The 12,752-nt window shown below is 42.6% G+C and overlaps 1 protein-coding gene across 1 annotated transcript in view; it reads left to right on the forward strand.

Annotated features, from left to right (window-relative positions):
- SAMD12 (sterile alpha motif domain containing 12) overlaps positions 1 to 12,752 on the forward strand; it is a 171,902-nt gene that overhangs the window by 12,837 nt on the left and 146,313 nt on the right. The window contains exon 3 of the mRNA XM_084280399.1: positions 4,457 to 4,632. Within this exon, the coding sequence (XP_084136525.1) occupies positions 4,457 to 4,632 (176 nt within the window). The remainder of the gene's footprint in view (positions 1 to 4,456; positions 4,633 to 12,752) is intronic.

Consider the following 12,752-nt stretch of genomic DNA (forward strand, 5'->3'; position numbering starts at 1 on the left):
ACCACCACAGAAACCTTTAAATCCAAGTTAAGTGACAGTTGTTGGGGAGCGTGAAGAGAGATGCTGCATTAAGCAACTGTTAAAGGTGTCGGGAGTGTGAGGAGGGAAAGGGGGATAAGTGCTCTGAAGCTGGATGAAGAGTTGTGTTACTGAGACATATGGACGATATATGAATATTGAGACTTGTATGGAAGAATAGTGGAAGAGGTTCTGTTTCAAAATCTAATGATACTGCTGATACCTGTTGGTATTAGGATGATACTTTCAGCTGATTTGGAGGCAGGGTTTGGTGTTTTAATGGACTTTTAAAATCTGGGAGTGATGAGGTGGGTTTAATTTGGCAGATTGAAGAGGCACTGAGGCAGAAGGGATACAGCCAAAGCAGGGATGTGAGAAAATGCTCAGAATGCAGAGGGTGGGGGGAGCCAGTGTTAGCCAATACCAGGGCAAGGAGAGGAACCTGGACAAGTATTTTAGCAAGTAACTAATTTGTAGGTAGAACATTTTCCATACAAATGCCATTAAGTCTTGAAATAGATTTAGGAAGAATCAGCTGAGAGGGTCAGAGCAATTGGGTTCTGGTAAAGTTGGTGATTTGTGAGTGTTTCATAAGAGCTGCTTAGACTCAGTTCTACAGGACATAATCCTTGGGTGCTGTCAGGCCCTCAGCCCCTTCAGTTTCCTAGAGTTGATCCTGAGTTTAGAGCTGGTCTTATCAACCTAAAGTTATGTAAGGTGCTGATGGAGTACATCTTGAAATAAAGGACTCGAGTTAGGAAATGCATGTTAACGTTATTAAGGCTTAAGTATTTATATTTCAGATTGACTCAGTGGTGTGGCAGGGAAAACCAGTAGGAGGAAAGGTGTGACTTGAAGACAATTATATATTTTCCCCTCCTCACCAATGAGGGACAATGGCAGAATTTGGTTTTCGATTGCCTTCAACCAACCTGCAGAGTTGGTTTGAACTAGGGAAGAGAGAATCTTAGAAGAAGACCTGAAGCTAGACTTCAGGAAAAGCTCCTTAAAGGTTGTTTGGAAAAAGAGTCTCAGTAGCAGCTCTTTGGGTATAAGGAAGAAATTGCAGTTGCCTGTCTGACTAAAATGAAACAGATAAGAAAAACAGCTTGCTGCAGACCCCTTTTCCTTATGTGCATTTTTCTGTATTAAATTAAAAAATGCTCTTGTTTTTGAGAAGTTAGTGCCTGAAGGGGAAAATCAGGAGATCCCAAAAAAGACTCTTGGAGGGTTTTCAGTGCTTTTAAAGCAAAAGCACAACTCTGCAGGGCCTAAGCAGATGGAGGATCTCTTTTGAGAAGGAAGGGATTTTTTTTTTAGCTGGAAATCCTTTTCTTGTGGTAAAGGAAAAACCCTGCCTCACCTTCAGAAGCTGTGTGTTCACCTCTTCTGTGCCCTTCCCCAGAAGGAGGAAGGCTCTGGAGGGCTCAGCTCTGGACATGATGCAGTCTGGTGATTCCTCCTCCTCTCCCTCTCCCGCTGTCTGCTAAAGAACAGACAGGCAGACTGACTGTGGGTGTTCTCATGGATGAAAGGCTGGAGTAGCCTTGGAATATGCTCATCCCTTGCGAAGGAATGACATCCATAAATGGGAAACTGTGGCTTCATTCAGATAAATTGCCAGTGACAAAAGTAGCTCATTCATAAAGCTCTAAACGCACTTTACAGATCTCTTTAATCAAATGCTCTCAGGCGGAGCCAAACAGGGTAAAATCCAACTCCAACCTTCATCTGACCAGCAGTCTCTCTATACCTGCCCAGAGCTTCAGCAAAATGATGTTCTATTTTTCTATATAGCATGGCTATATAGGAGAATCCTTTCTGGGTGTAGGCCGTCATACTTCCCCCACCAATTTCAAAACTGAGGGAAGCAGATCTTTATTTACTTGTTTTGTGGTTTGTCTTTCCTCCCTCCCCATACAGTGGATTTTGGAAATAATAATTTCCTTGCTCCCCTTCCTGTATCCCCAAAGTGGGTTTCAGCTTAAAGGTGTTATGTTCAGTAAGAACCAAATCACTTGCTAAAAATTGGACAAAAGAGTCTGGGTCTGTGCATTGAGTTGGTTCTTTTCTGCTAATTTTTCATGGTTTTGCTAAGTATAACAAGTCACTGGAATTAGGAGGTGACAAATTTAGCCCAGATCATAGGAAATGGTTTAGTGGTGGTTTTGGCAGGTTACGGTGACGGTTGGACTTGATGATCTAAAGGGTCCTTTCCAACCAAGACAATTCTGTGAGTCTATGACTATTTGAAGAGTGATGTTTGTCTCCTTTATGTACTTGTAAAATAAGGCCAGGACTAATCCACTACAGCTACTCACAGAGAGACTGAAATGCTGTTCCCTTTCTGGTTTTAGTTTAACTTAGCATTTTTCTGTGCAGTGGTGACATATTTTTCTATTCTTCTATCTGAAAGTTTGTAATAAAATGTGCAATTCTTTACTGCTTTCCATGACTCATTGTTAATGAATTATCCTTCACAATATTCCTTTGACTTGAAGAAAGATACAGGTATTGCAGGTGTAGGTACTGTAGTGCTTGGACTGATCACCTACCTTTTACAAATATTTGGATGTTTTTAAAAAACCCAAGGAGAAAAGGCAAACTTTTTGGCCTCTGCTTTAATTCTACATTAAGGAATTACTGTAATTTAGGCTCAAAGTTTTCAATTAAGACTTTGGGATTTAAGGTGGATGGATTTTCAAAAGGTGCTGAAGTTGAAGGACCCTTTGCTTTCTCCAGCAGCATGAGCCTGTTTCCCATGAGAGGCTTCCCAGTGCTGATCCGTAGCTGGTAGAAACCTGCAGTTTGGACTCCTGCCCCTGCTCCCCATCCTTCGCTTCTAAGCCAAGCAAGAGTAAAAGGACAGCTGTTACTTTGGCTTTACATTGGGCTTTGCATTTCTATTCAGGGCTGTCAAACTTCACACCGCAGGGAGGAGGTGGAGTCACCATCCTTCAGGGTGTTTAAGAGAAGATTGGATGAGGTACTTAAGGACATGGTCTAGTTAGTAATATAGGTGGTAGAGGGATGGTTTGACTAGATCATAGAATCATAGAATGGTCTGGGTTGGAAGGGACCCCAAGGATCACAGAGTTCCAACCCCCCTGCCACAGGCAGGGCCACCAACCTCCAGGCCTGGATCTACACAAGGTTGCCCAGGGCCCCATCCAACCTGGCCTTGAGCACCTCCAGGGAAGGGGCATCTGCCACCTCTCTGGGCAGCCTGTTCCAGCCCCTCACCACTCTCTCTGTAAAGAACTTCCCCCTAATATCTAATCTAAACCTTCCCTCCTTTAGCTTTAGTCCATTCCCCCTTGTCCTGCCATTGTCTGCCCTTTTGAAAAGTTGATTCCCCTTCTGTTTATAAGCTCCCTTCGGGTACTGGAAGGCTGCAATGAGGTCCCCCCCCAGCCTTCTCTTCTCCAGGCTGAACAAGCCCAGCTCCCTCAGCCTCTCTCTGTAGGGCAGGTGCTCCAGCTCTCTGATCATCTTCGTGGCCTTTTCTGATCTTGGAGGTCTTTTCCAACCTTAGTGATTCAGTGATTCAGAATTCCCCTGTGTACAGGGGAAGTTGGGAGTGTTAATTATGAGTAGCTCTACAATGGGGCAGTTACCCAGGAACATGAGTAACAACAATCGGATGCTCACATGAAGGGGAAGTTGCCTCAGGATCTGCACTTTTTAAAATCACTATTCATGCCAAGAAGGTTGTTAACGTGTGAGTGCTGGAACTGTGAAACTTTGGGCAGAGAAAGATTGCGAGTGCTGCCGTGGTTCTGAAGGAGCATGTCTGTGGTATGGTTTGCATTTGTTTTATTCCCCCTGCCCCTGCCTCCCCCCAGCTGCTTTCCTTATTCTGCTGCCATTATTCCACACCTCATTACATGCTCCTGGAGAGTACATCCCTCTTGCTTGTTAAGATGGTGTAGGTGGTAATTTGCAGCGGTACAAAGTGCTGAAGGAGAGATAATCAGCTGGGTAAGTCATTACTCTGTGCAGCGACTGACTTGCTGCACACAGCTTACTTATCCCACATTGTTTAGGACCTAAAATGTTGTAGTAATTGAAAGTGTAATAGAAAAACTTTAACGTGCTTGCTTAGAAAAGAGAAAAAAGGTATGTCTGAATGATGAATACATGGGATATATTGTCCTACCCTAGTAAAAGCTCTAAGTGGGGGGTCTTGAATGGTGTCGTGAATCCAGTAGAGCACAGAACTTACGCTAAATAGCCTTGTACAGTGCTGCATTGCCTCTCATTTTCTTTCTCATACATCTCACCCTAAATCTGTGTCAAGGTACAGAAAGTTCTTTTGCTGTGATCTGACGTAGCTCTGGTTTCCACATGACACTCCTCAGTACTTTCTGATCAGTTTGTAACATTGGCCTTTTTTATTTCCTAAGTAGTGTTTTCTCTGTCTCATATTTTTTCCCAGCTATCCATTGCAATCTGAATCCAAATGGTATTGATCACCCTGTCCCCACAGAAGGCATTAATCTGCAGCTTGAAGGTGAAGGAGTTGAATCGCCCTCTGTTAAGAACACTAATACTCCAAAAGGGCCTGACTCAAAAGAGACACCCAAGCGACAAGTGGAGCCAGAAATCTCTAAGGTAGGTAGGACTGGGTTCTTAGTTATTTTGGTTAGTCTTAAAGAATCCAGGTTTCTTTTAAGTCCTGGCTACTACTGATTCAGTGATGTTTTTGAGGCTTCACTGCTTTAAAGACAAACATTTATCATGCTGTTACAGACATGGAAAGGTGCAAAAGTAACAGTCTGAGGAAGTGGGTGAGCAAGGTATTGATGTGGAGTTTTAGCCCACACATGTCTTGGACATTGAATTATTTTTCTCTACATGAAGATAATTAAAATAGAATCATCTTTTTGATTTTTGAAGGCCTAAAGACAGAGTTTTGGGGGTGATTTCTGCAGAGCGGAAAATTGAGTTTTTACTGAATCTGACACTTTGGGAGTTAACAGAGCAAATAAAATGAGTGTCTTTTTTGTAAAGGTCAATAAAAGGCAGTAACAATTAATTCTAAGACTGAACAAATAATAGTATTTCCAACTGTCATCAGTATAATAAATCTAACAAGTAATATGTGTAATCGTCACTTATTTCACTTATAGAATAAAATAGAATTAAATGTTTTGAGTAGTAGCCTTGACATTAAAGGCTTGCTTTGAATTCCCCATTATGATTTTTATCTAAAGTACCTAGTTTTGAAAGAGTACAGATTAAATCCACTTCATTCTGTCACTGTAGTAGATCCAGTACAGGTTGACATTGATCAAAATCACTGCTCCATCCAGTCTGTTTTGTGGCCAATTATCAAGGACGTTGTTGATTTCTCTTGAACCTGTGGAGAACAGGTTTGCATTTATTGTTATGAATCACATATTTGGCAATAAGATGCTGTGGTTTAATCTGGCAGGCAGCTAAAACAACAAGACCCCTCACTTGCTCCCCCCCGACACCCAGTGAGGTGGAGGAGAGAATCAGGGGAAAAAAAGGTAAAACTTAGGGCTTGAGGTAAAAGCAATTTAACAGGACAGAATAATAACCACAATTCTGCTAAAAGAATATATAAAACAAATGCTGCACAGTACAATTGTCCACCACCCACAGGCCCCTGAAGCCCAGTTAGTTCTTGAGCCACAGTCCAAATGTCCAGCCAGCTTCCGTAAAGTTATATACTGAGCATGACATGGTATGGAGTATCCCTTTGGCCAGCTGGAGTCAGCTGTCCTGGCTGTGTGTACACCCTGCCTCCTTGCTGGCAGGGCAGGGTGAGAAGCTAAAAACTCCTTGACTTGGTGTAAACATTTGCCTAGCAACGACAAAAACATCAGTGTGTTATCAACAGTAGCAACATGAGTCTCATCCTAATTACCAAGCACAGCACTATAGCAGCTGCTAGGAACAAAAATAACTCTATCCCAGATGAAACCATGACACTAGACCACCAAATTTTGAATTATAGAATGTGTTAGTTTGGAAGAGACCTTTAAAGGTCATCTAGTCCAACCCCCTTGCAGTAAGCAGGGACAGCTTCACTAGAACAGGTCACTCAGAGGCCCATCAAGCCTGAACTTGTATATCTCCAGGGATGGAGCTTCCACTATGTCTATGGACAACCTGTTCCAGTAATCTACCACCCTCATACTGAAGAATATTTTCCTAATATCCAACCTAAATCTCCCCTTTTTGAGGCTAAAACCATTACCCCTTGTCCAACTGCTCCATGCCCTCGTGAACAGTTCTTCCCCAGCTTTCCTATAGGCATCTTTCAGGTGCTGGAAGGCTGCTATAAGGTTCCTCTGGAGCCTTCTCTTCTCCAAGCTGAAGAAGCCCAACTCTCTCAACCTGTCTTCATAGGAGAGGTGCTCCAGCACTTTGATCATTTTTGTGGCCTCCTCTGGACACGCTCCAACAGGTCCATGTCCTTCTTTTGTTGAGGTCTCCAAAGCTGGACACAGCACTCCAGGTGAGGTCTCACCAGAGCAAAGCAGAGGGGCAGAATCACCTCTCTCTCTCTGCTGCCCACACTTCTTTTGATGCAGCCCAGGATGCAATGGCCTTCTGGGTTGCAGATGCCCATTGGTGGCTCATGTCCAGCTTCTCACCCATGAGTATTCCTAAGTCCTTTTCTTCAAGGCTGCTTTCAAGCACATCGTCTCCTAACCTGTATGGGTAACAGGGCTTGTTGCGACTCAGGGGCAGGACCCTGCTCTTGGCTTTGTCTAACCTCATGAGGTTCACCTGGGCCCACTTCTCCCATTTGTCCAGGTCCCTCTGGATAGCATCCTGTCCCTCTGTCACCTTAACCTCACTGTCCAGCTTGGTGTCATCACCAAACGAGCTGAGGGTCCACTCAATCCCACTGTTAAACAGCACCGGTCCCAGTGTGGACCGCTGAGGAACTCTGCTTGTCACCAACAGGATGGGGTTTGAGACAAATCTCAGCTAATAATGTATTCACCCAGCTTTTTTGCAGAGTAAGGTAAGCTAACCCTACCTGTGTTTTAGCATCACCAGATGAAAACGTGCTCTGGATTGTAAACTAAGGAGGTACATTAAACTCAGAGGAGTTCACATACAACAGGCTTGGATGTGAAAAAGCTAAATGACACAACTAAGAACGGGCTTATGTGTGGTTGATGTGGAACACAGGCAGATGAAGCTTATCTTTGCTCTGAAAAGACTCAACCTAGTGGAAAATCAGGATGAAACATACCAGTGATGCCGCTGTCTGAGGTGTACTTGTATTCAACTTTCCAAGGCTGTCCCTGCTAGAGATAGCTGGGCAAGAGGGGAAGTGTGGTGCTCTCAAGCTAGTAAGATCAATTACTGGTTTCCTACATCTGACTGCAGTAGCTGTACTCAGAAAGTTGGGCATGCTTCAGATTTAAAAGAAGCAAACTACCAGTTTATGGAGTAAGCTTGGAATAGCAATATCAAGCTAATGAAGTGTGACTGTTCTTCTGACTCTATTGCTGCCTTGTTGGTAACTTCGGGTTTTATGTGTTATATTAGCTTAGTGAGGTTTTTCATCTGGATTCCTACGTTATAGCCGGAGGTGGCCTGTCTTTTCTGGCTTGCTCTGCCTTAAATTTAAAAGTAGTGTTGCTTTATCCTTTAAAATATGAATATAGAGTTGGGTTTGTAACTTCTGTGACTTTAAGAGTTGAATTAAGTCATCATTATGAAACTGCATCCCTGCAATCATATCCATGCAGTTGAAAGATGATCAGGATTACAAGAAAGTATTGTGAATAAACCATCATGGGCAGATCCATTTGTTTTATATTTCCTGGTTGCTCAGTTGTTTTTAAAAAGGTTTCTTTGCAGCCTGATGTATTCCAACAATATTAACACACATCTCATACCCACAGGAGTGAGACTTCTATTGCACAAAGCAACGCAATGTATTGCATGCAATTTAAGATGCCTTCTAGGCCATCTCCGCTGCTTTCAGCTTTCTAATTTGTCTTCATTATGACCAATTTCAACCCTTTAAGGTTTTGCTGTCCAAAGAAACAGTCAAAATCTCCTTTCTAATGAAGCGTGCCCTGTTTCTGTCCTCAGCTACGGACTTGCAGAGCTGAAGTAGCTCGTGGGCTACAGATAGATTTAAATTTGCTTTTTATGCAGCTGTTGTAAACAGCAGAGTACAAGGGTTTGTTTCTGTATTTGGGACACAGCAGAAAGAGTGGTGTGAGAGAAGGATCACTCATGTAGAAGTTCCTGATGAGTCTGGAATCTAATTATGCTGACTGTGGTAGGAGTTTAACAGAAAATGGAAGAATGATCTCAGTCTCCCTCAGCTGGTTCCCAGAGGAACCACCTTGTTAAAAAAGTGAGCGACTCCAGAAAAGATAAGACTACTCATGTCTGAAGTGATGTGCATAATCTGGTGAGGCTCTGGTAATGCAGAGACTGTGATCTAATGCAAGTGAAAGAAATTATATGCAGTATAAAAACACTTACCTTTTTTTACTTCTATGCCTTTTTTAAAGTGTGTATTTATATATATCAATGTATACATTAATGTATATCAATGTATATGATCAGTAATTGATTTTTCAGTATTCATGATGTATAACAAATGCAGGCAGCTGAGTGAACATGTAGACAGCAGAAAACTTCGTTGGAGAAAGCAAGGATGGTTTTGAACACACATTTTAAAATATAGATTATTTTTTTAACACCTTCTGCATCTAAATTCTATTGTCTGTGTTTTCTGGAATTCTTTTTTCATTAAAATGCTACTTTTGGCTTTTATGTTCAGTCTGTGTGATTTTAATGATGTGGTTATCTCTAGAGAAACACAGTCAGTCAGGACATTGGGAGTTAAGAGACTAGATTATTGTTAAAAAAGAGTTAAAAGTTTTACTATACTTTTTCAGTCCTGAACTTGTCTGAGTGTGGGCTTCTGCAGAAGGTGATTTTTCAAACAAGATTCAGAAAATCATCTCTTACAGAATTAGTAACTTTCATCAAGGCTTCCTGCATGTTGCACTCCTAAAACCCTGTTCGTTTTGAGCATGAGACCCAAATCTTGTCTGTCATTTATTAGAAGAAGATTATTTATTCAGGGAGTTTTCGTTCCTAAGGTGTGCATATCTGGTGACACACTTTGTCTCATTATGTGGTAGCAGCCGTAGCAAATAATAAAGTCTTTTTAATGACAACCGCTGCAGTTAGACTTTTTATGTTATGCTAGCAATGGCAGGTTGGGGTTTTTTTATGTGACTTGGAGACAAATTAACAGTCCTTTAAAATGTTCATGAAAACTATGAAAAGAAACTGGTAAAAGAAGTGAGAAGCTTTTTTATCTTGCCTTCTGTTAAGTGCTATATAGACACGAGTAGACTATACTTTTTGTTGCAGGGTGGCTCATTAATTCTTTCAGTTGTTTTTGCTTTCTTAAAGCAAAAATCAACCTTGCTTTTTTTTTTTTTTCCAAACAATGACAAACACCACTGAAGGGCTGGCTGAACTCAGTAACAAGAGGATGAGAGTTTGTCTCTGCTTACTGGGCCCAGCTCAGGACAGACTGGGGTGGAAACGACTCCTCTGGCTTCCTGAGGAGTTCTGCTCTGCTTGGCAAGTATTTGGTGTATGTGTCGTGTGTGATCAAATGCACACACACACAGGAGTGAGGCTTCCAAGTTATAAGGGTGTTATAGCATTCTTAGATATATAAAAAGTGCTTATATTAAAAATAAATGTCCTGGTACTACTCTCTAACAAGAGAATAGAAAAAGTAATTTTTGAGAAGAGCTCTCCAGGTTTTTAATCAGTGGTTTCTGCTTCAAGGCATTTATCCTTTCTGGTCAAGCTTGTAAAATCACAGAATCATAGGATCACCTGGGTTGGAAGAGATCTTTAAGATCATCGAGTCCAACCACAGCGTAACCCTGACTAGTCCACCTCTAAATCATGTCCTTAAGGACCTACACGCCTTTTAATACCTCCAGGGATGTTGACTCCACCACTTTCCTGGGCAGCCTATTCCAATGCCTGACAACCCTTTCAGTAAAGATATTCTTCCTGATATCAAACCTAAATCTCCCCTGGTGCAAATTTAAGCCATTTCCTCTCATCCTGTCGCTTGTAACCCGAGAGAAGAGATGGATCCCAACATCTCTGCACCCTCCTTGCAGGTAGCTGTAGAGAGCGATAAGGTCTCCTCTCAGCCTCCTTTTTGCAAGACTAAAAAGCTCCAGCACCCTCAGCCATTCCTCATAGGACTTGTGCTCCAGACCTACACCAGATTCATTGCTCTCTTCTGGATGTGCTCCAGCATTTCAACATCCTTCCTGCACTGAGGGGCCCAAAACTGGACACAGTACTTGAACTGAGGCCTCATGAGAATGACAGTGTTGTCCAAGCAGTGGTCTTGGCAATGATGGAACTTGCACATTAATCACTATAGCTGCTAGGTATGCTCCGACCATCACATCACCATGGTTGATTTGTTGTTTGGGTTTGTTTTTTGTTGGTTGGGTTTTTTGCAGATTGTTGAGAAACACCAATGGCCACTCAGGCCATGAAGCAATGAGGTTTTACCATTTTGCTTTGCCTTCTAATTGTCCCCCTCCTGTGAAAGTTCTGGTGGTTACAGAATATCTGAGCAAGGGCCCACACTGGCTGCCTGAAGTCAACAACTGTTTCGCCTGTTGAAGGAAAGGTTGAGCATAACTCCAGTTGGGCTGTTCCCCTCCTCCTCCAGGTTTTGCTTTAAAATTGTGCATCAGGGTGGGAGGGTGCTGGAGTTGCAGATCTCTACATGTTTCCCTGTGGAGGTGAGGGCCCTGGGGGATGAAATGTTGCTTTACTGACAGGAAATTTGCTTTTCTTTGTTGATTTTTGTGGAGAAGTAGTTGACATCTGTTAACTACTAACTACAGTCAGATCACCACAATGAAAGCCAATACACAAGGTGTGTGATTTTATTTTTTAAATTCTCTTTGTTTATATTCTTTTTTTTCTCTCTCCACCCTTTGGCTGCCATAGTGACAAAACACCTCTTAGTGCATTGGCTCTTTTTTATGACTAGCAAAAATTAGTACAGAGTTTGACTGTAGAGTATGTCTCAGATTGGTAAATGTTCATATCAGCTGAAATAATTATGCTTCAGGGCAATGTGCCTTTCTGATGTCTCAGTCTTCTGAGATTATCAGTAGAACACAATAATAATTAGTGTGCTCGCTTCTGTCTTTGTTTTCAATAGACCTTTTCTTTTGTGTGTTGCATAGTTAGAAGTACACATGTTGTCTGGCTTCCATGTGTCTAAATTGGGGGATGAAATGTTTGATGAGTATGTATCTCCTTTTCTCTCAACCTGTCACCTTGGGTTGGAGTCTAAAGTTTCAGAACCATGCAGGAGACAAACCTTCTGTCCTGAGCAGGGAAAGAGGGTCACCCTGTACATTTCGAGGAGCTGAGACTGATGTTTTGTTTATGACTCTGTGTTTTTACTAGTGTGAATGAAGTGTGAGAGTGACCCTACCTGTAGCGCAGCTCCTTGGTTCAGGATTTGTATTCTCATGAGCCACAGGAAAACAAGAGACATCTCTCTCTCCTTGGGTCCTGTAAGGCAGCCTGTCATAAGAGGACAAATACCTGATTCCGAATCCAAGTGTTTTCTTGCTGTAGCATGTTTTTCCCCATCGTTGTATCATCTGTTCTTGTTACAAATGGGCCAATATGAAGGCCCGCATTTTTGCAGTGAGGATCCAACATTCAGCATAAAAGATCTGGCTTCTCCAGTTCATCCTGTTTGCCCTGACTGCGTGCCTGGGGATTCTGAAATATCATCTGCCCTGACAGCAACCATGTATGAGCAGGAGATCTTGCACAAGTGAGTTTGTTGTGCTCTGCCTTGGGACAGGGAGAGGAAAAGAAGGGCAACTGCAAAGGACAGTTACTTATTTCCATCTCCTTCAGCCCCATCACGGGGTGGGATTATTTTCCTACCGCTTCTCTTCTTTCTCCCCACAGGAAAGCAAATTAGCTCTTTAGATGGGCTACGTAGGACAGATGAAGCTTACTCACAAAGACCACTATTGATTGACCTTCCAAACTATTTAAAGGGATCTGTTATGAATTTCAGTGCCTGCCTGCATGCAGTGCCTGCGTGTGAAGGGCAGCAAGGTGCTGGCCCCTGGGAAGCCGTGCAGGCTGTGACCCTGCAGTGTGCCAGGGGCTGCGCAAACACGCAGCAAAGGGTGGCTTCCACTGCTGGGAGCAAATGCAGCCCCGTATGGGGCAGGCGAGAGCAGATGGCTACAAAGAGGCAGCTGAGGGAGCATAAGGAGGGAAATGTAGTCTGATCTGGCTCCTGTTGTCCTGTGAAAGCTATCAATGTGAGATTTGTGTTCTTCCCCATCACGCTGGTGTGAAAAGGAGCAGCAATTGCAATACGTATTAGCAAACATAAGCAGTAAAAAAGCTGTGGTACTACTCCAGAAATAAGTGGAATGTGTAATACTGTAGACACATGTAGACACAGACACATTATTTAAAAGAACTTATTCTCTTTGGGGAAAAAAGAAATGTAGATAAAAAGATGGAGCAGCTTTTAGAGGAAAAAGCAATTCCATACAGCGTGTGGATGCATAATGTACTTACAGTGCCAGTTCTGCTGCTTGCCTCGTGTGAAGCTGCTCCACAAAGCCATCCAAGCCCTCTGCTTTTGCTTTGAAGCTACTTTAAGGGCTTCA

This window comes from Gallinula chloropus, assembly GCF_964237585.1.
Source record: "Gallinula chloropus genome assembly, chromosome: 2".
NCBI classification, from domain to species: Eukaryota; Metazoa; Chordata; class Aves; order Gruiformes; family Rallidae; genus Gallinula; species Gallinula chloropus.